This window comes from Zalophus californianus, chromosome 6, assembly GCF_009762305.2.
Source record: "Zalophus californianus isolate mZalCal1 chromosome 6, mZalCal1.pri.v2, whole genome shotgun sequence".
NCBI lineage: Eukaryota > Metazoa > Chordata > Mammalia > Carnivora > Otariidae > Zalophus > Zalophus californianus.
The window spans coordinates 98,736,347-98,762,064 of record NC_045600.1 but is presented as its reverse complement, the minus strand read 5'-3'; the positions used below and the strand labels follow the sequence as shown (position 1 = coordinate 98,762,064).

The window sequence follows — 25,718 nt, the reverse complement described above, 5'->3', positions numbered from 1 at the left end:
GTTCGATGGGATGCGGTAGGAGAGGCCTCTCACCGGGTATTAAGGCTTCCTGGAGAAGGCAGTGGGATGTACAAGATGGTCGCTGAAGGGCAGTTCAGTGAAGATGGAGGGAGGGCCATCACGGGTGGGGACAGCAGCCTGTGCAGAGCACGGAGGGAGGACGGTGTGGTGTGGCGGTGGGTCTGACGGCGTAGCCGGGCCGAGAAGCCGGCGGGGCTCTGGGGCTTGGTAAAGCATGCTACAGGCTGTATTCCAAAGCCGTGGTGAGTCACTGAAGTCTTTTAAATAGACAAATGCCTTGATCAAAATTGCATTTTACAGAGAGCATTTGATTGTATAATCGATATTTGGAGCAAGGACCTGCTCTTTCCCCATCCCCCGAACTGTAGCCTCCCTTTAGAATATTTGAGACGAAGAGAGACAGGTTATGGCATGAGCACTTTGAACCTTCCACTGCGCAACTGTTTCTCCCTCTGGATCGAGAGCCTCTCCCAGCCCTCCCCATTCCCTCTCCCGCAAGGCCCACAGTCAGACACTATCACGGAGTCATGCAATATCAGTGTGATTCACAAGGGTCTCAGTGTTGTTCACTTGACAACACTGGTTTTTATTTCCTGCCATGCTATTCAATGGAGCTATTCTTTCTGACTCTAAATCCTACGCTTTGACCCTTTTACTATGGCACCACCTAATTATGCTGATAAATAACAATCATTACTGTGATGTATTGATCACTTTGTGCCCATTATAGTATCTCTAATCTCATAGCAACCCTGCAGAGGGATTATTATTTTCCCCATTTTGATTATTTTTAACCTATATCAAGATCCTCTGTTTCTTTTCATGTCCACAGACTCCTTGGGATGGAGGAAGAATCCAAGTTTGTTTAGAGTTTACTGAGGGAGAAATGGAGGTTAATCGATTTGCATGACTTAAGGTTTTTCTCTGTAACAAGTGTTGATTTTATTGATTTTGTGATATGTAAGCAGGGAAAATGTCCATGCTTTAAGCTGAATTCTGACATGAAAATGGCCTTATGATACATTAGCATATAGCAAAGGCTGAAAAATCTACCCAGATCATGTGTAATTATTTATCCATTACACCCCCTTTCAGATTTACCTTTTAAATTAAAGAATAGGTTAAAAACGTGCAGACATTGACTCATACCATAAGGCATTGCCTTCAAGAGTTCAATCTAGTTTAGTGTTGTTGACTGAGAGTGCTCATGGTGAGGTCTTTGTTCACTCAGACTGAGAGTGAGGAGCTGTTTGCTCAGCCCACCTATAGAGAACCCAGGGTCCTTCGTAGGACCTGAATTGCTGGTTACAGGAGGTTGTGAAGTCTGCTTCAGACCTCTTTGAGAAGTTAGGGTTAAAAAAGACCTGAGGGATCCCAAGGCCAGTCTACTCATTTTTCAGACAAAGAAACGAAGGTCAAGAAGTCACTTTTTTCCAAGAGCACATGATGGAGTAGTGGTGGAGCTAAGAGAGAGCTTCCTGACTCAGGAACATGTGATCTCACCTCTGAGAAGCTACTAGCAGACTCCGGGGAAGAACAGTGTAAGCACCATCATATGCTAACGTCAAGTCTCAGTGTTTGTATAGGCCTTTATAGGGTTTATTGTTATAGCTGTAAATGTTCAGTGAGGTCTGTCCAGTGTCAGAATACGTAGGTATTTGCTAGGGGACATAATGGAATAACTCAGTGTAGCTGGTCTAATTGTTGAATACTGGGGTCATCACAAGGATTACTAACTCCTCGAAACACAGACTAGAGATTCCCTTCACTGAATTGTGTTACAGATTTTTATGCTATTAAATAAACTCACTTTTAATGAGTATACAAAATTTGCTGTAGTTCTTGAAATACTCTTTGTATTGTAATTGGAAGCTATTTCTGGAGGTCCATGTTAGATAAATTTCTCCTCGATTTCTGGCACATTTTAGATTTTTCTGATTTTATTGACGTATTGTTTAAATATACTCAAGTTCATGTAGAGACTGTGCCAATGGCCAATATTCCTATGAGAATAAAAATCCTGTAAAAAAAATATTTCAAGCAACAATAAAATTTGCCTTAAGAAGTAAAGGTAACTCTGAAGGAATAATTCACATAATGAAATTGTGCTAATTAACTACATAGTTGCTGTTTCTCCTGTGTAGTTTGACAAGTTCCCATCAAAGAACATAGAACAGTGGCTTAACATTTCCCAAATGCAGAAGAAGCTTACTCTGTTACTCATTTCTAGGGGTCAAAGGCTTTTCTCAGTATAATTCTAGAAATGCCTCCATCTACACACAGTCAATAAAGTTTGATCCATAGGTTAACCAGATTGATGATATAATGTATTTAATTGTAAGATTTTTATGTTCTTCCTGAGTTGTAAAAATTCAAATATAAAAACACATCAGAGAAGTTGTCTCTGGGTAGATCTTAAACTCCTTTCAAGAGCAGTATCTATTACCCTATATTTTTTACTTTTTTGAGTGAAAGAGAAAAGAGGCTGAGAGATAAATTTCCTACACGTGTGATTTTGTATTTCTGGTTTGGTATCTCATCTCTTTTAATTTTCTCCACCATAGTTATGATCTAACTTGTTGGCTCAGAATTTGGAATCCAGAATATTTTTTCTGGTATTCTCATCAAATACAGTCCTTCCTTGCTGAGTCTGAACTCTCAATATCTCATATTTGGTAAGAAGACCTAAGATCATCATAGCCTTAAAACAGAGTATCTGAGTTTGGGTGGAGATTTTTTTCTTTTCCCTTTTCTTTTTCTTTCTTTTTTTCTTTTAGAGGGAGGTGGTGCAGAGGGAGAGGGAGAGGGAGGATTTTAAGCAGGCTTCATGCCCAGCGTGGAGCCCAACACAGGGCTCAATCTCACAACCTTGAGATCATGACCTGACCTGAAATCAGGAGTCCAACCCTTAACCGACTGAGACACCCAGGAGCCCCCCAATTTTTTTCTATATCCAGCTGAAGCACTCTATAGCACAAAGCTAGAGAAATGAAGGGAACACCCTTTAAGTCATCTTGCCATATATAGAGAACATTATTAACATAAAAGGTGGGAAAATGGACTGTAAGTTTCTCTTAGGCAGAGAAAAGTACTCATTATGTAGCATCTTAGGTATATGAGAGAGAGAGAAGTAACACTGTTACCCCTTGGAGTTGACTCTGCTTCCATGAAGAGGTGAGAGGCACTCAGTCCCGGGTGCCCCATCTGAGGGGAGGAGGTATTGCTCTGCAGTGTTCCCTTTATTTCTTAGATACTGGAGTTTATGTGAGTTCTCTGTGTCCACATAAAAAATCCTCAAAGAATCATCTTCACTCTTCACAAAAGGGTTATCATTTTTCCCCCTTTGCACTCCTAGACATCATACTCTGATTCTGTGGTTTGTGATATCCAGCTAAATCCAGCCTAGTCACAGAATAGTCTTTAATAATATTTCAAAGGGCAATGAACTTGAAGTCTGATGACTCAGGTTCAAATCCAGAAGCACAGTTTAACCAGGTTAAGTCACTTTAGACTTAACCTCTCTGTGCCATTTTTTTCTCTACTTACAAAATACTGATAACTGTTGCCCTACTTTTTTATAGAGTTGTTTTGAGCTTGAAATGAGATAATGTGAAAATAGTTTGTTAAGCTCTATAGAAAGACACGTTTTTGGCCTTATTTTAGTATTTGTAAAATACTAAAAAGATTGATCAGATTCTCCTACACTTGAACTCCTTTAGGCAGATCAGTAGAGTCATCAGAGAGGCAAACAGTAAAATAGACAGGAAGTCAGCAGCTGTAAAGCAGCTGTAGGTCCTCATGATACCCAGGGACGCCCTTTGCTCTTCCGGTTCCTCTGCACCTCACTACTCAGAGCGTGGTCCATAGATCAGAAGTACCACGATTGCCTGGGAACGTGGAGAAATGCAGACTCTCGGGTCCTGCCCCAGACTCACTGATTCAAAACCTGCATTTTAAAATGCAAGCTCTCCAGGTGCTTCATATACACGTTTCCGTTTGAGAATCACAGTACATACCACATGGCACTGGAGCATGTTAGATTATTCTAAACAGTAAAGTAGTGAACATTCCTCATTTTAATTATTAGGTTTGAAGAAAATATTGCTAGCTCATGAAACCCGTTGTTCCATAGAGTTTTTTAAGGTGAGACTAACAAGTAGCTCTTTACATATTTTTAAAAAATGATTTAACAAATTATTAAGTAACAGAGTAAGTAATGTACTTGGACGCGGTGAAAATGATGAAGGTGGCCTTTGGGTAATGTTAGCGGAGCAGCTGGGTGGGATTCCGAGCAGGGTCAGAGTAGCTTGAAGGACCTCTATGGTGCCCACGTTAGCCCTAGCCAAGGGTACACGTAGAAGGCATAGCTCTTATGTTTGCCTGGCACCCCAGTCAGACTCGGGGTGCCCGGGATCATCTCCCACTAACCAATCAGATGAGAATACAGACTGAGCTCAAGGTCAGGGCCCCTTTATCTCTTTCACACAGCATTCTTTGGGGGAAGAGTTCAAGCACCAAAATACCCTTTATTTCTTCATTTCCTGCTTAGAGGAGCTGTAGAGATAGAAGATTCTTCAGTCCATTCTTTATACCAGCCTTCAGCTAAGTGTCAAATCTGTGGACAGTTCATCCAAGGAAGTTTTAATTCCCCATAACTCAGTTTCTCTTGGGACAGAATTATGGAGTCATTGTGAGGTCAGCCTTGTAAGATTCTGCCTACATTTTGTTTCTCTTTCATTTCTTCAGGAACTTTGAAAATTATACAAGTAATACAACTAAATTCTTGAGCCATTAGAATATAGAGGGGGACATGCTTCATCTGAACTGCTCCAGCTTCCCTGCATGTGCTGCCACAGTAAACGCCCATGGTGGTCTTCAGTCCAGATTCCCATCTTTTTCTCAGCCCGTTTGCACCCCTTCTTGACATGATACTCTGATTCTGTCATCTGTGATGATCCACCTGGAGCCGTCACCTTAGCCAAGTTACAGTTGAGTTGGGAAGGATTTCCGTGCATATGAAACTATCCAACCTTTTGATCAGAGTTATTGCTCCTTATGAAAAACCTTCCGGGAAGAAGAGCCTGACATCCCATTTATATCTTCCACACACACACACACACACACAAAGTAAAGCAATAAAAGGTATTGATATTTAAAACAAAACAACGTTTTCAGAGATTGTAAGCTGAAAAAGGACAGTAACTTGTACTTTTGTAAAGAACAGTATCTATGAGGGGTGCCTAGTTAAGCAGTCGTTAAGCGTCTGCCTTCCTGGGATGGAGGCCCGCGTCAGGCTTTATGCTCAGCAAGAAGCCTGCTTCTCCCTTTCCCACTCCCTCTGCTTGTGTTCCCTCTTACTGTCTCTCTCTGTGTCAAAAAAAAAAAAAAAATCTTTAAAAGACTGGTATCTATGAAAATTCTTGAGTTGTCTGCATACAAAGCTAAGATAGTTGACTTGATTTTTAAAGTATTACTCAGACTTCTTATTGTCATCCTATGGACAGTTTCCACTGGGCTACTTTTGTTTTAATGGAGATATATGCTAAAATAATTCCCTTCCTACAGTTGTTGAATGCTGCCTGTTTCCCAATTTCTTCCATTTAAAGCGTTGTCATAAAACAAATTTGGAGACGGGCAGCGCAGATCAGGAAAAGACTTTGCAAGTACACATGGCAAAGACCTAATTTCCTTAATGTATGTATGTAAGAGTTCTTCAAATGACTAAAAAGTTGAATAACCCAACAACAAGAGGGCAAAAGATAAAAATTTGAAGAAAATAATTGAAAATGGCCAGTAAACACGAGAAGATATTCACACCATGTATCTATAATGAAACACAAATCATAATAAGTTGTCATTTTCCACCTGTCCAGTTGACTGAAATTAAAATGTTTGAAAAGCCCCAGTGTTGAAGGTTGGGAAAAAATACCATGTTGTTGTTGGAATTCTAAATTGTATAACTTTTCTGAAGGATGATTTGGCAGTATTTATCAAAATGTGAAATGCCCATACACTTTGACCGTGAAATTCCACAGATATGCAAAGATAATGTGAAATGATCATGTTTAAAGCATTATTCATAATAGCTTAAACTGAAAGCAATGTCTGTGTCCCTCGGGACAGTTTATAGTAATTACAAGTATTGAACCAGTGGAATAGCATTCAGCAGTTCAAAAAATGTGTAAGCTGTATCTGAAAAAAAAGTGGGAAAAAATATAGAAGACTGTGAATAGTATGATCACATTAATATTTTTTAAAAAGCTGGGGGGAGAAATAAAAGGGTGCTACACATACCTGTATGTGAAAAAAAAAGTTCTTTGAAAAGATGCACCAGCAACAGATAGCTGTGAATTCTGGCAAGAGGTCCAGGAGGGAGAGAGACCTTTAATTATTTTAAAATGCCTAATTTTGAACTTAATTAAAACAGTTCTGTGTATAAAGAGGAGGGGTTTAGTTGAGAGACAATGATAAACAATCATATCCTTTCTCTTCCCCTAACCCGCGACACTCCTCCTGTCCCTACTTCTTCATCCTTAAGAGTAACGCTCTTCAGGAGAATTAGCTGAGGGTCTTCACTTTCCCTGGGGACAGCTTTTGTGATAGAAAACAAATATGAGTGCCAAAGCGTTGGCAGTTGAGGGAAAAACAAAGACTTTGTCCAGTACTGGCATTGTAGTGCCATATGCTAAGAACAAGCCATTATTTGGTTATCTCAATTAGCCATTTAAAATAATTCAGATAAAACATGATATACATATTATCATATCATATATAGGAGTATTATTCAGCCATCAAAGAGAATGAAATCTTTCCATTTGCAATGACGTGGGTGGAGCTAGAGAGTATTATGCTAAGTGCAATAAGCCAGTCAGAGAAAGACAAATACCATATGATCTCACTCTTATGTGGAATTTAAGAAACAAAACATGAACGTATGGGAAGGGGGAAAAGAAAAAAAGGAGACAGGGAAATAAGCCATAAGTGACTCTTAATGACAGAACAAACTCAGGGTTGATGGAGGGAGGAGGGTGGGGGAGGGGCTAGATGGGAGATGGGGACACTTGTTATGAGCACTGGGTGTCGCACATAAGTGATGAATCACTGAATTCCACTCCAGAAACCAATATCGCACTATATGTTAACTAACAAAATTTAAATTAAAAAAAATAATAATGCATTGACACAGAATCTATCACACATCATTGATGGCTGTACAAGTTGATACAGTATCTAGGGAGGTCAGGTCAAAAAGGTTTATTACTATTTTTTTAAGATTTTATTTATTTATTTGAGAGAGAGAATGAGAGAGAGCACGAGAGGGAAGAGGGTCAGAGGGAGAAGCAGACCCCCTGCTGAGCAGGGAGCCCGATGCGGGACTCGATCCCGGCACTCCAGGATCATGACCTGAGCCGAAGGCAGTCGCTTAACCAACTGAGCCACCCAGGCGCCCAGTTTATTACTATTTAATATGAACATATGCTTTCATTCAGCAACTCCACCTCAAGGAAGTGATCAGAAATATATGTGTACAGGTACATAAAGATGAAATAATTCATTGCAACATTGTTTGCATTAGCAAAACACTGGAAACAATCTAAATTTTCATTAATAATAGACTGTTTCAATAAATAATGCATCTATAAAAAAATTAAAAAATAAAATCAGATAAACATAATGGTATTTTCCTAAAGAAAAATTTGGTTTGGATTTCCTGGGTAATTATTCCTATTATTATTATGCCTATTGCTCCTATAGGGAAAATAAGATTATTAAATCGTCCTTATTTCCCTGGCTAATTTGAGGGTAGAGTCTTTGGGGTTTTGATGGAATCTTTTTTGACGTGGACTTTTGCCTTCTTGAAAGAGGCCCAGACATGTCTCTGTTCCCCTTGTGCCCGGAAGGTGTATTTTGATGCCTGGATTCAGTTATAAAAAAAGATCTTAACTGTACTATTCACCTTTCCTAGTTGCCTACCATTTAAAATTTACCCAGTAGCATTTTACGTAGTTTTTTTTTTGAATACTTCATAAAGTTATTTAAAATATTGAGGTACATTGAAGTATCATTTTAGCACTTTAACATAAAATTTAGTATTTACAATTTTCCAGTTCCCAGCCCCTCTCCTCCCATCACCAGTCCCCTGCCCCCACCTCCCCGGAAGACTGCTTCTCCTGTCATAAACTTGTCCTTCATTTCACCTTCAAGGCCCCTCATCAGTACTCTGGGTGTCCAGGAGCCGTATCTGGAGACACCCTGTGCCTAGTGATAAGCTCTTCTACCAGCTTTCCTACACAGCTGAATAGGATGTTTTCTCAACTTTATTTCTGGTTTTTCCATCGCCACCCAGATTCTCCCTCTACATTTTTTTCTTCTCATCCCAATTCTCTGGTGGTGACCATGGGCATTTCTTTCAGATGGAGATTATTTTACTTTTACCAGACACGAACCCATTGGAGTGTGTGGACAGATCATCCCGGTGAGTGAATCTCCTCACGTCTCCTATTTATTTTCATTTGAATCAGTTCTCTTAAAGATACATAAAACATGGACCTCAACGAGGTATGCTTTCCATTACAGGGGGCAAAAAACTGAGCTCATGTTGTTGACATATCTTTAACAGCCTCCCCGCAAATGCTTATTTGAACAGGTTAATAGGGTTTCGGCTCCGTTACCAGGAGTTGAGTTCTCAAGCCATGGAATTCTCATATTAAAATAAGCAAAGCAAAGCAAAGCCCAGTGTATTAATAACCTGCCCTTGGTTATGGATGTCCGTTCTGCTTATGGAAAATTAATGCTTTGTTATATTTGCTTGTTTATTTTTTAGAACTATGACTCACCATCTTTCCAGGCATATTATTTTATATGGTCTTTTAATCCCATTCTTTCCCGCTGTTTCTTTTCACAAGAATCTAGATAGAAGACTCTACGGAAGACACAGCAGTACAATTAACGTCACAGTCATAATTGAAACCATGCCGGGCTGTTGTATGTCTTGTAAAGGGAAATAGATGTAGTGCTTAGTGTTTGGATTGGAACATTAAACATTGTCTTTTTTTCCCCCTCTCTCATACACAGCCTTGGCACTGTATAAAACATCATCGAATCTTCCAACAGTACTAGCTAATCATTCTGGCAGGGATTTCAGGAGAGGCTCAAATTCAACTCTTGCGGTAGAGACAAGAAGTGTTCTCTTTCCAATATATAGGAGGAAGTCATCTTTGGTTTTGTGGGGGGCAGAGATTTTTGAGAGGTATTAGTATTTTTTTTAAGTGATCTGCAAGCTGTGGGTTTCTGTGAAATTTACTAGAGAATGAAACAGAAAATGAGAAGTTGGGTTAAGTTCTGCCACTCCTAACCCATCTAGGGAAATCCCCCGTGGATCGGGCTGGGGTGAGGTCTGTCACCTCCATTGCGGGAACCCAAACCTGCTCTTCTCGCCCTTCTCCAGAGGCAAGCTCGGAGCTCCAGTTTTCACTGACAACACAAGAACCACTTGTCAGCCAGCTCCGGCTCAATTACCGCACTCCAAGATTTATATACTGTAGATGGAATTAAAACATCGCTGTGGACTCCCAAGTTTATAAACAACCAAGGGGAAAAGAAATTGGGTGTTTGGTGAAGGCAAGACACTTGTATATTTTTGCAAGCTTGCCAGTGCCAGTGAGAATCTTTCAAGGGTGGCCGCTGAGATGCTTCAGGCTGAAACACATTATGGTCAAGGGCTGAAGCCAGGGGACCAGGATTTCTGTTTTCTTTCTTAATGAAATTATCGATGACACCTGATGGCACCAAGGTTCATCCCTGTGCCTGTGACAGTACAAGCTTAATATCCTTTTTAAGAATCAGTTTAAATAAACCATCTTGGGCCCCAAATTCAGATACTCCCCTATATTTCTCAGCCTCCCATTCGTTTATTTTGCAACGGAAAGGAGACAAATGAAAATTTTTGCATACTCATCAGTCGATGCGGTTTCTTTCTCGTCATCGGGTGCTTTGTGACAATACGTGTATATGAAGAAAAGGCACTCCCTTCAAGTACATGTTGACTTAACAGCCGGAGTTTTCTTTTCCAGCCCTTCCACACCGAAGAGCTCTCTCAAACCCGTCTGAAGCTGCTGGTGTAAAATCACACATGCAAGAAAAAGTTTTTGTACACAGGAACTTACTGGACCCAAAGTCTAATTTTATTTTTTTTAAAGATTTTATTTATTTATTTGACAGAGACACAGCAAGAGAGGGAACACAGCAGGGGGAGTGGGAGAGGGAGAAGCAGGCTTCCTGCTGAGCAGGGAGCCCAATGTAGGGCTTGATCCCAGGACCCTGGGATCACGACCTGAGCCGAAGGCGGACGCTTAACCGACTGAGCCACCCAGGCACCCCCCAAAGTCTAATTTTAAAAACAGACAAAATGACAAAAATGAAAAACCAAAACAAAACAAAGAAAAAACAAAAACTCCCTTTTCACCCTGAGATTTCCTTTGGTGGGGCATTGGGATATAGTATTTTGCCGAATGGAGACAAAAGGGGAGATTTTCAAGGCCAGTCCTCTTCTCTTCTTAATGAAGTAATTAAAATACCCAAACATCTGTACTCTGTGGTGAGACAAGATTTATGTAGAGGCCTTGTCTGAGAAATCCCAGCAGTCACAGCTTGAAAACAGAGTCATAGAGCAATATTTTTTCATTTATCCACCTTGAGTTTTTCCCTTTCAGTGGAACTTCCCCCTGCTGATGTTTGCTTGGAAAATTGCTCCGGCTCTTTGCTGTGGTAATACAGTAGTTATCAAGCCAGCAGAACAAACCCCGCTCAGCGCGCTCTACATGGGAGCCCTCATCAAGGAGGTAAGGGAAACCGGCTTTAGGAGTGGCTCGCACTGCCCTTATACCTGGGGCCTACTGGAGCATATCCGATTTAATGTGCTTCATCAGCTTTCACAAGCCACATTTCCTCCAATTCTGTTTTGTCAGGCTGGCTTTCCACCGGGAGTCATCAATATTTTGCCAGGATACGGGCCAACGGCTGGGGCAGCAATAGCTTCTCACATTGGCATAGACAAGATTGCGTTCACAGGGTCAACTGAGGTAGGTACCTGAGAAGCCGTGGGTTGAGGAACAGTCCTGCAAATGAAGAGAGGGTTTGAAAGAAAACAGAATGTGTTACCTATAGCGGTGGGACACCGCAAGAGCAGTGAGTACCCAAGCCCTCATAGGGCGGCATATTGTCATAGCTAGAACACTCGCGAATGTCAAAGTCAAGTTGTGCATTGACCTTTCGACGGCACGGATCTTGGAGTGTTTTTCGGGATGTCATCTGTGGAAAACCTGTCCCAGAAAACAAAAAAAACACCCTCTTACGTTTTGAAATAGAAGGAACACTTCCCAGAGGCAAAAGGAAACAAATGAAATCTATCCCAGAAGCTGGGGTTCTAAACACTTTTCCGAGTCAAGGACATCAATGGCAGAAGCAGGTTAAGAAGCTGGAAATCCAAACTGATCTCTAGTAGAGATTAAAATGGAAACTCAGCTCTCTCTCCTCACTGTTTCACCAGATCCTGTAGATGCAGTTGGCATCTTACTATGCCCATGAGCCATAAGGGATGAGAAAGAGCGGGGGTCAGCAAACGTTCCCGGGAAAAGGCCAGAGAGTAAATATTGGAGATCTTGCAGGTACTGTCGTTTCTGCTGCGACACTCCACTCTGCCCTTGTGAAGCAGGAAGCGGCAGCCATAGGTAACGTACAAGCTAAGCATGGCCACAGGCCCATCGAGCTTTGTTTATAGAGACTGAAATCTGAATTTCATATAATTTTACACATCCCAAATTACTAACTTTCTTTTGATTCTCCCCCTCCCAATCATTTAAAACCACGAAAACGGTTTTTAGTTTGCAGGCCATACTAAAATAGACAGCAGGCCAAATTTGGCTCATGGGCCATAGTTTATTGACCCTTGATAAAGAGTCATAAGTCTGCTTAGAAAATTTATTCTGAAATGTTACTCTAAATGTCTTGGATTCAGGTAACAGAGATGATAAAAAAAGAAAGTCTGATTATTGTTTCAAGTAGAACTTCACCGATGACCTCCCTGTTGAAGGAAGGATGTTTGCAGATCAAGAACAGTGCTGCCTCACAGAAATACAATGAGCAACACTTGTAATTTAAAATTTGCTGTTAGCCACATTAAAAAAGTTTTGAAACAAGTGAAATTAATTTTAACATTTTATTTAATCCAGTATTTCCAAAATATTATCATTTCAACTCAGGATCAATATAACAAGTCATTGTCACAGTGTTTTGCATTCTCTTTTCAATACAAAGTTTTTGAAATCTGGCCTGTAGATTGCATTTGCGGCACGTGTCAGTGCAGACCAGCCCCTTTGTGAGTCGCTACAGCCGCACGTGGCTAGTGACTCCCACACGGGATGGCCTGTGCGGAAGGGCTTGACTGTATCAGCGGATGCGTTTAATGATACTTGGTTAAATGGACTCAGGTAAAAATGTTTCATAAGAGACTGGTTAATAAACCTGAGTGTTAATTTATAGTTAGAGATTCTTGAGCTTTATGTTTATAGTTAATCTTGTTTCCAAACCTCTTATTCTAGTTGTACTTGTTATAGGAATTTGCAGTTTTAATGAAATATGTAAACCAAAATGTGGGCGTGAAAGGAAATTATAGTTCCTATTTAAACTAAGTCTAGTGCTTTGAAAAGATTTGCTAAGGGCTAGATGCCTTAAAAACTGCAATCAACGAGGAGTGGGCAAGACAATTATAAGAACGTGGGGGAAAATATAAAGCTAGATAGAATGTGCACCTGGCTCGCTTTGCAAATATTTTTAAGTCTTCACTCCACTTTAAAGAAACTGAAAGCAGAAATCTTAAACAGTATTTTAGGGGGATGGTTTCATCAGAAAGGAAAGGTAAACCCATAATTAAAGAAAAGTCCTTGGTTCTATATCCAAAGAGTAGAGAATGAATGTACATATTTTTTAAATTAAAATGAAATATTTAAGGATCTTTCCCTGCTTTAACCTTTTTTTAAATTAGCCAGTCATGGGGCGCCTGGGTGATTCGGTTAAGCATTCAACTCTTGATTTCGGCTCAGGTCACTATCTCAGGGTCGTGAGATCAAGCTCTGCGTCTGGCTCCACGCTAGGCATGGAGCCTGCTTAAGATTTTCTCTCTCCCTCTGCCCCTCCCCCCACTTGCATGCATGCTCTCTCTCTCTCAAAATAAATCAATTAATCAGTCAGTGGTCCAGATTGAGCCAGTTAAGGGCTTTCTACTGTATAATATTTTTTTAATAAAAATGAGATCATATATAAAATGAGATATAGCACCTTATATGTCAGTACTTACAGATCCCCTTCATTCATTTTCATAGGTGAATAGCATACTCTTGCATCAGTGTATCATAGTTCAATTAAACACTTGGGCTATTTCGATAGTTTGGGGATAATGCTGCTATAAACATCGGGGTGCATGTATCTCTTCAAATCAGTATTTTTTTATTCTGTGGGTAAATACCCAGTAGTGCAGTTGCTGGCTTACAGTGTAGTTCTATTTTTAACCTTTTAAGGAACCTTCATACTGTTCTCCAGAGTGGCTGCACCAGCTTGCATCCCTACCAACAGTGTAGGAGGGCTCCCCTTTCTCCGCATCCTGGCCAACACCTGTTGTTTCCTGTGTTGTTGATTTTACCCACTCTGACTGGTGTGAGGTGGTATCTCATTGTAGTTTTGATTTGTATTTCCCTGATGATCAGTGATGTTGACTAGGTTTATTTTTTTATAAGTGAGTGTTCAGTTACTCCAACACCATTTATTAAACAATCTATCTTTTTGCAGCTAATTTGAATACAACATTAACATATGATAAATTTCCATATATACATGTCTCTGTTTTAGGACTCACAATTTTATTTGTCTATTCTTTCACTAGTACCAGATTACTTCAATTACTAGGTTTTAAAAGATGTTGCAGTAGGGGCTCTTGGGTGGCTCAGTTGGTTAAGTGTCCAACTCTTGGTTTCGGCTCAGGTCATGATCTCAGGGTCCTGGGATCCAGCCCCACCTTGGGCTTCCCACTCAGTGGGGAGTCTGCTTCCCCTTTCTCTTTCCCCCTGCCCCTCATGCACTCTCTCTCTTTTTCTCTCTACAATAAATAAATCTTTAAAAGAAAGATGTTGCAATATGTCAGACAAGATACCCTCTTATTTGGTTTTTCAAAACCTTTTAGCTATTCTTGCCCATCCTTTCAGATAAAATTTCACATTGATTCTCTAAACACTTTGCCTTCCTCCCAAAAACTCTCATTGGAATTTTGACTGGTGTTACATTATCTGTCTGTACTAAATTGAGGGTGAGCGCTTTCTGTACAAGATTGACTTCTCATCTAGGAGCACCATGCACATCTTTTTGTTTATGTGTCAGTCACGTTGGTTTTTAAAGTCACAATGTCATGTATTGGCAAGCTGTATTGATGGATGACCCAATCTTAAAGGCTGGACAAGAAGTGGCGTAGTGAGGGGCAGCTGGGTGGCTCAGCCGTTTAAGCATCTGCCTTCATCATGCCTCAGGTCATGATCCCAGGGTTCTGGGATCGAGCCCCACATGTAGTGAGCTTGCTGCTCAGCAGGGAGTCTGCTTCTTTCTCTCTCCCTCTGCCTCTCCGCCTTCTACCTCTCTCTCTCAAATAAATAAAATCTTTAAAAAGGGGAGGGGACCTGGGTGGCTCAGTTGTTTAAGTGTCTGTCTTCGGCTCAAGTAATGATCCCAGGGTCCTGGGATCGAGCCCCTAGTTGGGCTTCCTGCTCAGCAGGGAGCCTGCTTCTTCCTCTCTCTGCCTGCCACTTCCCTTGCTTGGTCTCTGTCTCACTCTCTCTCTCTTTCTCTGTCAAATAAATAAATAAAATCTTAAAAAAAAAAAAGAAGGGGTATAGTGAATCAGTAAGAACATAAGCACTTGTTTCTGGGCTGCTTGGGTTCAAATCTCTTGTCTTGCCTTTTTTTTTTTTTTTCAACTTTTTAAAAGACTTCATTGAAGTATAATGCACATACAATAAAATACCTAATACCAGATGTATACAAAATTACTCATATAATCATTGCCCAAATAAAGATACAGAACACTTCCATACCCTAAAAAGATGTTTCATGCCTCTTTGTGTGTAATACCCTTGGCCCCAGGCAACCACTGATCCTTTTTCTATTTTTGTCTATTCTAGAATTTTATGTAAATGGAGTAATGCAATACATACTCTCCTGTGTTGGTGGTTTTTATTTTTTTTTTGGTTGTTGTTTAATATTAAAGAATTATTGATATCATTGGGTGTAAATCTCTCATCCTGATGTTTATTTTCTACTTGTTCCATCTGTTTTTTTGTTCCTTTATTCCTCCTTTTTCTGCCTTCTTTTGGGATGAAGTGAGTACTCCATTTTAACTTCTGTTTAGGATTATTAGCTCTACCTCTTTTTAAAGTGGTTGCTTTAGTAATTACAATATGCATCTCAATCACAGTCTATCATTAAATAGTGTTGTTACTTCATATATAATGACCGTACGACAGAATTCTTCCACTTTTCATCCCATCCTTTATGCTGTTGCCCTCTCATTTGCTCCTGTGTATGTTATTTACTCTTTTTGGTAAGTCAGCTATCTTTTAAAAAAATTTAAAGTGAGAAAACAGTTATTTTGTGTTTACTCACAGACTTGCCATTTCCGGCCCTCTTCTTTTTTTTTTTGGTGTAGACCCAAGTGTCTTTCGGATACCATTTTCCCTCTGTGTTACCATCTTTCTTGAACGTTTCTTAGAGTGCAGGTTATGAGTGGCAAACTCTCTTGGCTTTTGTCTGAAAATGGCTTTATTTTGTTTTCTTTTTTAAATTAATTTTTTTCTGAATTCAGAATTCTGATTTGACAGTTTTTATTTTTGTTTTATTTTACTTTCAGCGCTTTATAAAGATGCCATTCTGTTGTTTCCTGACTTGCACTGTTTCTCATGAGAACTTAGCAGTCATTATTTTTGTTTTACTGAATGTAAAGTTTTTTTCTCTGTATACTTTTGAGAGATTCTCTTTTCACTGTTTTCAATAATTTGATTCTTATGTGCTTCGGTGTAGTTTTCTTTCTTTTTTGTTTTTCTTTTCCTAATTGAGGTTCATTGAAAACTTTTAGATCTATGAGTCTATAGCTGGATCTGTAAATTTATAGTTTTCATCAAATTTGGAAAACTTTGACCATTTCTTTCAAATATATATATTTATTTAGTTTAGTTATATATATATATGCATATATATATATATTTGGTTGGTTGGTTTATATATATATGTTTGGTTGGTTGTATATACATATGTATATATATATATATATATATAGTTGTTTGGTTGGTTTTCATGTCTGTTAATTTTGGAAAGGATTGTTACCATGTGGATTTTGTTGTCTTTCTTTAAAGAGTGCTGGGTTTGTTTGTTTTTGACAAATGGTTAAGTCACTTGCAGGACAGCTTGACCCTTTTGACACTGACTTTTAAGCTTTGTTGGGACTAGTTTATTTTTTACTAAATACTAAAATTTACTAAGATTACAAAGATTCTTCCAGAGCTTCAGCTGAATGCTCCCAGTGTTTAACCAGGTCTTTCCACTCTGGCCAGTCTGAACTCAAAGGTCTCCCAGCCCTGTATGAGCTCTGGGGATTATCAGCATACAGATGACCTGGTCTTTGTTCTTTATCCGGTCTCGTGAAGTCTCACCCTATGTATTCCCAGCTTAGCATTCAGCCAGAGACTCAAGGGGACCCCCGTGCCAATTTTTGGACCTCATTCTTCCCTCTGGTACTAAGCCCCTCACCTTTTAGCCACTAAAGCCTCTATAAACTCCGATCTTTTTCATCAACTTAGTGAGACCACTCTGTTCTACTTTGGCCTCCCCATCCCATGCTGCAGTGAAGGAAGTCTTTTGGCAAAAAGGTCTTCCCTTAATTCGTTTCTCTCACCTCTGGGATCACAGTCCCTTACTGCCCGGTGGCCAGTTTGAAGAAAGCTGTCTCACATACTTTTCTAGTTGTTTACAGTGGGAAGACAGGTTCAGGGCCATTACTCCATTATGACCAGAAGCAGGGCTCTGTGGCATCTTTTGGTTACTTTTGATACTATTCTTTGATTTCTTCCCTTAGATCTCAGGCAGATCACTTATCCTCATAGTTTGTCCTTGTCCTCATTGCCTCAAATTGGATGGATGGGTGTCAGTGAGGTTATAAATTTATTTACTTTCTGGCCGTATATGCAGATTTTGGGGTGGCATTCTCTTTGGAGTCTATCTTAGGCATTCTTCTCACTACCTCAAGTAGTATCTGATGTGTAGTCAACTTGCATTATAAATATTTCTTAGCCCCATAAAAGAGGAAGGACTGCAATTGAGGGGGAAACAAAGCTTAATCTCAGAGCTAGAAGGGGATGATGATGCTATGCTCAGCCCAAGGGTAGCTACCACCTGCCACCATACAACACTATCACAATATCATTAGTTCAAAGTATTTAAGTTTAAATGAAAAGCTACGTCATTCAAAGACAACATTTAAGAAAAAGATAGTCCTACATCTTGAGTCCACAGTTGTTCATATTCACAACTGGGAGAAATGTAGGCCTATCTTCCTCTTCTCTTGGGGGAAAATGAAATGGTGGTGATATGGGGACCAAGGGACACAAAGACCTTTGGAGGACAGTAACCCCAGCTATGAGGACTCTTGTGAGGAATGTGCTGCTCGATACTGGCAGACCATCAACAAATACTGAAATCCACTCAGTTCTCAGAATCTTCCCCAAGCCTGATATGAAGGACCAGCACTTTCAAAAAGCTTAATACGTGTTTTGCTGGGATGTAAAATGGGAGATTAGGTTTCCCCGTTTGCCTCTCAAAAGCAAAGATAGTTTCCATTCTTCTGTCGTTTCAGACAGCTCTACTTTTAACAGGCATTGACGCTCCAGAACTGTAGATTTTATGCTAAATCAGTGTGTATCCTTAACAGTCACTTCTGGAAGTGAAAAACCTTTTAGAGATGGGGGGGGGGGGGGACAAAAACCCAGCCTAAGAACCTAAATCATGCCAGATGGGACATATCAAGAAGTTGGTGTGTGTTTGATTTCCTTGTGCCCCGAACACTTCGTAGAGCAAACCAACACTGGACAGCAGATGTTCGGTGACTGCTAAACACGGAATCCCAGCGTTCTAGTGGAAGAATTTCCACTAGATGCAAAGATGTGCCAGAGTTAGGTAAAATATTAGGTTTTACCCTATAGCTATTTCTCATAAATCATCTTTCTACTCCTTAGATTATGTTACTCTTCCCTATATTCAGGCCAGGTTAATCTCCATCTGCAAAGCTATCCAGTGACTTAACATAGCCAAAGTTAATCACTGAGCCAAACCATTAGTAATCAATCCAATCAGTCTCATGATAACAAAGACCTCCTCATAGAATCTTATGTTAGTTTAGGAATTTTAGAGCTTTAATGTCGTTCAGCTTGAGTTAATTTCTTTCAATCCTTTATTGAGAGCCTCTTAAAGGGAAATAAAGTACTCCTCTTCTTTTGCTAAATGAAAGCTTGAAAGAACACTGCGTCACACCACCGCACTTTGCCTCTTTAGACAAACCAGAGGGGGGTAAAAAAAAAAAAAAACAGAGGAAATCACTTTTTCGGTAAGAAATTCCAAGCAGTGTCTTCAAGTCACACTAGAAGCAATCAAGATTAAATAAGATATGTCAGATCCATATCGGAAAACTAGACATAATTTCAGCCTCTATAATGGTGGTGTGGGTTTGTTCACAGTACAGGTGATTATTTTATCCTTCCAGTCCTCAGATGCCTACCTCTAAATAAGGGATGAAAGTATCTAATTCATGGATCTGAAGATATAATAAGCTAATATATGTAACATGTTTAGGACAGAGTCTGTTTTTTAGTAACGTACCAGTAAATATTAGCTGTCATTGTTTTCTATTTATTTTTAAATGAAATGTATAGAATAATTTATGCTTGGGGAAATGGGGTAGAATAGAAGGGGGCTGGATTCAACCAACCTGGGATCAAATCCCAAATCTGCTGTGTGACCTTTGGCAAATTATTTACTCCTTCTGACCTCTCGTTTCTTCATCTATCAAGAGGGGCTATGAATAACTCCTAATTCCTGCTGTCCTCTGGCAGTTTTACTTTCCGTTTGTTTGTTTTAGGGCTTTTATACATAGTTTACAAATATTTTTGTCTTCTAATGAATGTGGGGGTGTTTTTGTTTTTGCTGTTCTTTTTTACTTTTTTGAAAGATCGCCCAGGTACTTTCTTGGATAAGCTGATTTTAAGTCCTTTTTTTTTTTTTAAGTGGAATAGTGACCTTCACTTAGAGAGCGTGCTAGAAGAGGACACTTGGTACCTATTTAAGGAACTTGCGTATGATTCCACTATGGCCTAGTGTGGGGACCACTCCCACAACCTGTGTTTGCCAGAACCGAATCCCAGAGCAGGGAGAATTTCTTTGCAGCAAAGTGTAATGGGTTACCATGTTTTCCAGTAGTTCTTCAAAGACCCCCCTCACCTACAGGGATTGGGGATGGGGAGTGCTGGCCGAGGGTGGAGGGGCTTGTTTAAATGCAGATTCCTGGGCACCACCCAAGAGCCTCTAAGTCAGAACAACTGGAAACGAGGCCCAGGAATTCTCATTTTAATAAGCTCTTCTAGTGATTCTTAGGTTCACTAGCTTTTAGGAATCACTAGCTTATACATAATTTGACTGGTTGGCTCATACTCCAGAACATGTTCCTGGGTCCGTTTAAAAAAACAACTACAAGTCTGAGTTTGTTAACCTGTGCCAGAGGGAACATTTTTGTGAACTGACACCCGCCACTCACGGTGTCCGCTCTGTCCATAAGTTCATTCCAGGGATCCTCTCTCTTCTAAGCACCAGCAGGGGTGCTTAGACGGAACACGGGGGTACTCCTTGCCACAGGCACGGGTTCTGCAGTGATTATATTTCTCTGAAGAAGCTGTCACTCACACAGTGCCCTTGTAACGTTCTCAGGCTCTTCTTATTTCCATAAGCTACACCTCAGGAGCAAGAACCACAGCATGTCCTCTGCCACTTCTCCGTCTGTGTTTAGCTAATGACACCTCTCTCCTTCCTGCTCCCCAGATCCTGGAGCAGCCCTGGAGCCCCGAAGGGCCCAGATGGCCTTGCCAACTGCCCAAGAGGGAGGACTTTGATAATCTTAGAACTCAGTCCCCTGTCATCCGGTAACCATTGGGACTCCCCACGGCGTGCTGGGCCTTGGTAAAGATGCTCTTAAGTCACTTCTTGTTTGACAGATGACCTTGGGGTTCCTCTGGCACACAGAGCCAAAGATCACCCAGGTTCTTCATGAGCTTCCTCCTCCCTCTCTTTGCTAGTCCTTCTGGGCCTCAGGCCCATTCCCCAGAGGCTTCTCCAGGCTGAGCACAGCTCCAAGATCATGGCATCATCCTGTATCCCCCTGCAGACGTTGTTCAAGGGAGCCCAGAGAATCAGCTGATGAATTCAGAGAAAATTTTACACTCCAGGCTTAGCCGGTCAGATTTTCTTCTTACAAGCAATTTTTGTTGCCCTTTTCTGCATAAAATCACTATTCCTAAGGGAAGGTACAAGGTTCATTTCAGTCGTAACTATTGGTTTCTGAACTTGGAAATTAACCACCATTTCCCACTCCCAACTCTTCCATCCTATAAGACCATCAGTACAAAAGATTTTTCACCTGGAGTAACTTAATTGGCTGGTTTAATTTTTAATTTATCAATATGAAATAATCCAGTGAGGGAGTCCACACAGTATTGTCATTTAGAGTATTTCCTTGAAATAGTTCACTGTAATTATTGACCTCTTTTTTGAGCTTTAGACTTCTGCTTTCTAACTGCAGAGTGGACACGTCTACCTGGAGGGCCAGACTCCTCCAGGTCACGGACAGGTCGGTTCATGACCTGGCCCCGCACCTTCCCCTTTGTCCAGCCTTCCCAGACCACTTGCATACCCCACAAGTGCTATGCCTTTCCGTTCCTGACCTTGTCCCTTGCCCTTGCCGCTTCTGCTGCCGGAGCGCCCTCCTCTCTGTTACCTGCCCCGTGAGCCCTTGGTGCTGTGGTTCTGTTCTCCTGTCCATGCGGGTAAATGGAACTGGTCTGCTTCTCTAGTGAGTGTGGTGCTTCGCTTTTACTGAGACTGGTTATCTCGAAGGTTGCCTCTTTCTAGTTCTAATCATAATTCCTTCTTTCGTCCTCTGATCTGTTATTTTCACCACCTTTGGCTTTCTTGTAAGTTTCTTTTTTTCTCCTCACTTCTTCTCTCTCCCTCTCAAGTTCAAATTATCTTAAAATTTAGTTGATTTATTCCTAATGCGTTTGACTTTAATTAAAACCATCAAATCGTATTTTAAATGGTCAAGTAGATTCAATATAATTTCCCCAACAACAGTCCAGAAAGGACAACAAGCAGATGTATGGCATAATTGCTCTAATAAAGTAACAATTTCATTGTTTAATGTATCTTTGTTGACAGTTTTACTGGGCTATAATTGATATACAATAAATTGCACATAAATGTACACTTTGATATGTCTTGACATACGTATCTACCTGTGAAACCCTCACCACATTCAGATAGCAAATACGTCCATCACCCTTGGAAGTTTCCTGCTGGGCTTTGTCATCTCTCTCCTCCTTCTTTCCATTCCCTTCCCATTCCCAGGCACTGATATGCTCTTTGCCATTGCAGATTGTTTGCATTGCCCTTTTGGAATTTCATATAAATTGAAACACACTGTATATACCCTTCTGTCTGGCTGTACTAACTCACACAGTAATTTTGGTGAAATCCATCCTTGTTGTGTATCTCAGTAATTCATTCCTTCTTGTTGCTGAGCCATATTCCATTTTATGGATATATCACAATTTGTTCATCCATTCAGCTATTGGAGGACATTTAGGTTGTTTCTAGTTTGGAACTACTATCAGTAAAATTTCCTGTGAACATTCATGTGCAAGTCTTTGTGCATCTGTGTCGTGTGTGTTTGTGTGTGTGTGTTTTTCCTTTACTATTGGACAAATACCTAGAAATGGAATGGCTAGATCATATGGCAGGTTAAGAAGCTGCCAAACTATTTTCCAAAGTGGTTGTACCATCTTACATTCCTCCCAACAATGTATAAAATTTCCAACTCCCCTACATCCAGCATTTAGTATGGTTGGTCTTTTTAATTTTAGCCATTCTAATAAATCTATAGTATTATCTCAACATAGTGTTTTTTAAAGTGTATGTGTGTATATAGTATATATATAGCTTGGGAACTTTTGACTATGCACCACATTTATTTAAAATTTTTTTTAAATTATAGAAGCCCATTTGAAAACATTTTGCTACAAATTTATTTCATAAATATATAATTAATGCCAAATTCCACCTGATTATTCATTAGCTTCCTGAGTCTGTTTTCTATGACATGTGGGGAGAGTGACACCTACTTTACAAAGTGGTTGTGAGTGTTAAACTAGACAACATCTGCAGAAGATCCTGTTAACACAGTTACCCCATTACTGGCTTACAAGTGATTCTTCTGGACTGTGAGTTGAAATCAGACATTGTACATATTAATTACCCTTAACAGTGTTTGAAATTAGGTAATAATCAGTCCAAACTTTATCATGAGATAGATCAACAAACATACCATGTGCCATAATTGAAAGTGGGTTCCTTCAGTTTTAAAAAAAAATTTTTATTAAAATATTTTTTAGGTGATCTTGGTGCATCACTTGGGTCCTTTCCCCTTATTCTTAGGATCCTATCACCTGTGCATGTGTGTGCGTTATAGATAGGTAGTTGCTTTTATGTGGTGTTTCCATTGCACGTTTTTTACTTTTGGATTCTGGCCCTCCTCCCTGTAATGTTAGTTTCTGAAGCAGAGGAGCTAAAACACTGAGTGCACACATATTGACAGCTGTGGTCCTAGAAGAGAATAAAGCACCTGCTTTGCAGATGGAGAACCTGAAAGACAGGCTGTTTCCCATACTTACTGTTTTTATGTTAGCCCCCATTTTAAGAATTCAATTTATTTAAACTAAAACAAAAACAATTCACCCTTTTCTCCTACTCCCCACCCCCTGCCTCTGGCAACCACCAGTTTTGTCTCTATATCTATGAACTTGTTTTAGATACACATAGCTGATTTTTCTCTCTCTAGATAGGCATGTATACACACACACACACACACACACACACACACATAAAATATATTTATTTTAGATTCCGCGTGTAAGAGAACTCATACAGTATTTGTCTCTCTCTGATTTATTTCACTTAACATAATGCCCTTGAGTTTCATCCATGTTGTCACAGAGCACAAGAGTTTAGTATTTTTTATGGCTGAATAATATTCCATTGCGTACATATAGCCACAGTTTCTTTATCCAGTAATTCATTGATGGACACAGGTTTTTTTCCATATCTTGGCTATAGTAAATAATGCTGCAGTGGATATGAGGGTGCAGATATATCTTTTCGAATTAGTGTTTTTGTTTTCTTCATCTAGATAAGTACCCAGAAGTGGGATTGTTGGATCATACAGTAGTTCTGTCTTTAACTTTTTTAGGAATCTCCATACTACTTTTCATAATGGTTGCGCCAATTTATATTCCCACCAAGATTGCCTAAGGGTTCCCTTTTCTCCATGTCCTTGCCAACACTTGTTATTTCTGGTATTTTTGATTCTAGCCATTTTGACAGGTGTGAGGTGATACCTCACTGTGGATTTGATATGGATTTCCCTGCTGATAAGTGATGTTGAGCATCTTTTCATGTGTGTGTTCGTCATCTGTATGTCTTCTTTGATGAAGTGTGTTTTAATCTTTGTCCATTTTTTACTGTTCTGTTGTTTTATTGTTGAATTTTAAAAATTCTTTGTGTATTCTGGATACAAGTCCATTGTGCCCTGCAAATATTTTCTCCTAGTCTGTGGATTATCTTTTCGTTCTCTTAACAGTGTCTTTTGCAGAGCCGAAGTTCTTAATTTTCATGACATCCAATTTATTGATTCTTTAATTTTTTAATTTTCTGGATCAAGCTTTTGGTGTCATGCCTAAGGAATTCTCGCCTAGCTTATTATCACAAAGATTTTCTCTTATGTTTCCTTCTAGAAATTTTATAGTTTCAGGTTTTAACATTTAGGTCTGTGATCTGTTTTTGGTTAATTTTTGTGCATGTTGTAAGGTGAGGAACTAAGTTCTTTTTTAAAAAAATGTTGATAATAAGAGTTCCAGCACCAGTTATTGAAAAGATGTTTTTTTTTCCTACTGAATTGGCTTTCTGCCTTTCCCTTTGTGTTTTAGATGTCCATATTTGTATGGGTCTTTTTCTAGATTCTGTTCTGTTCCACTGATCCATGTGTCTGTCCCTTCACCAATACCACACTATTTTTTTTTATTACTGTAGCTTTATATAATATAACAGGAAATTCTTTATCTTAACGGGAGAACATTAAAAACTAAATATGTAATCTTCAGAGATGCAGATCTTCAATGGAGGGACCTGAGAGAGAGAGAAGGGAAAATTTGAGAAAAAGAATGAGGCGGAAGGTGACCCTGTGAAGAGTTTTGCTCTTAGGAATACTCACAACAGTGAGCTAGCCTATTGCATGTGCATAGAGCAAATTTCACTGACTTTTTGTGACGCAGTCTCTATTTGATATTTCTGTCTCTAGAGAGGCTTGCATTCACTTGGAGGGGAACCACTTCTGTGGCCTTGGGAATATCTCCTAGTTTCTTCTCTGGAACGGTATCATTAACAGACAATGGAAGACCTGAGGGAGAAGCATCTGTCTAGAATATGGAAGCCAACTTATAATTACCCATGTTAATAGGGGTGGGTAGAGAATTTTCACAGGCAAATCAGATGAGCCCACAATTCCCAGACCCACTTTAAGCTTGCTCTCATCAGGTTTTTTACTTCTTTATCCATCTATTCTCATTTAACTTTGTAGGCTTCTTGGGAAATTGTATAGATTCTTCCAGAGGGAACATGTCACTTAAATATGGATTTGAACATGGCTCCTGGTGTGATTACCCTAGGGAGAGGGGACTCACTGGGACATCACGGAATGTCTGCAGCAGTAATGAGAAGCTTATTTGAGGTGGCTGCTTTCCATTTTACTTTAGCAAAAGGGAGTTACGCAGATTAAAGATGGGATTAATTTTTCCTTATACAGCGAAATACATAAGCAATGCATGTAAATATTTACCAAGTGTGTTTTAAAGGGCTCTTATAAACACAGAGTCAATAAACAACTTCAACCAAGTGCAGGAAAGCAGTTTGCACTTTGCTTGGTGTGGTGTTTTCTTTATTCAGTTAGATGAACAAACCATGATTTCATCATTAGTCAACAAGATAGTCGAGAGACCATCAAAGCAAACTACAGGAGAGTCCAGACTGATTCATGCCAAACAAATATTTGTAGCTAACAGCTGTATTAGCACTGAGTCGGATTCACGCAGCCAGGGTCGTCCTCTCACTTCCTAAGCGGGAGGAGTGTTATGTCATACGGTGCAGACACCCTTGCTGCTGCTGGAGGCGGGGATTGGAGCATCTCTCTCTCTCTCTCTGTCTCTCATAGCCGCGCCACCTCTTTGTTAGGTGGGGAG

The 25,718-nt window shown here is 39.9% G+C and overlaps 1 protein-coding gene across 2 annotated transcripts in view; it reads left to right on the top strand.

The window, feature by feature from the left end:
- Positions 1-25,718, top strand: part of ALDH1A2 (aldehyde dehydrogenase 1 family member A2) — a 92,658-nt gene that overhangs the window by 45,283 nt on the left and 21,657 nt on the right. For both annotated transcript variants that reach the window (XM_027569385.2, XM_027569386.2), the window contains exons 5-7: positions 8,436-8,497; positions 10,734-10,862; positions 10,989-11,102. In XM_027569385.2, coding sequence (XP_027425186.1) covers positions 8,436-8,497; positions 10,734-10,862; positions 10,989-11,102 — 305 coding nt within the window. The remainder of the gene's footprint in view (positions 1-8,435; positions 8,498-10,733; positions 10,863-10,988; positions 11,103-25,718) is intronic.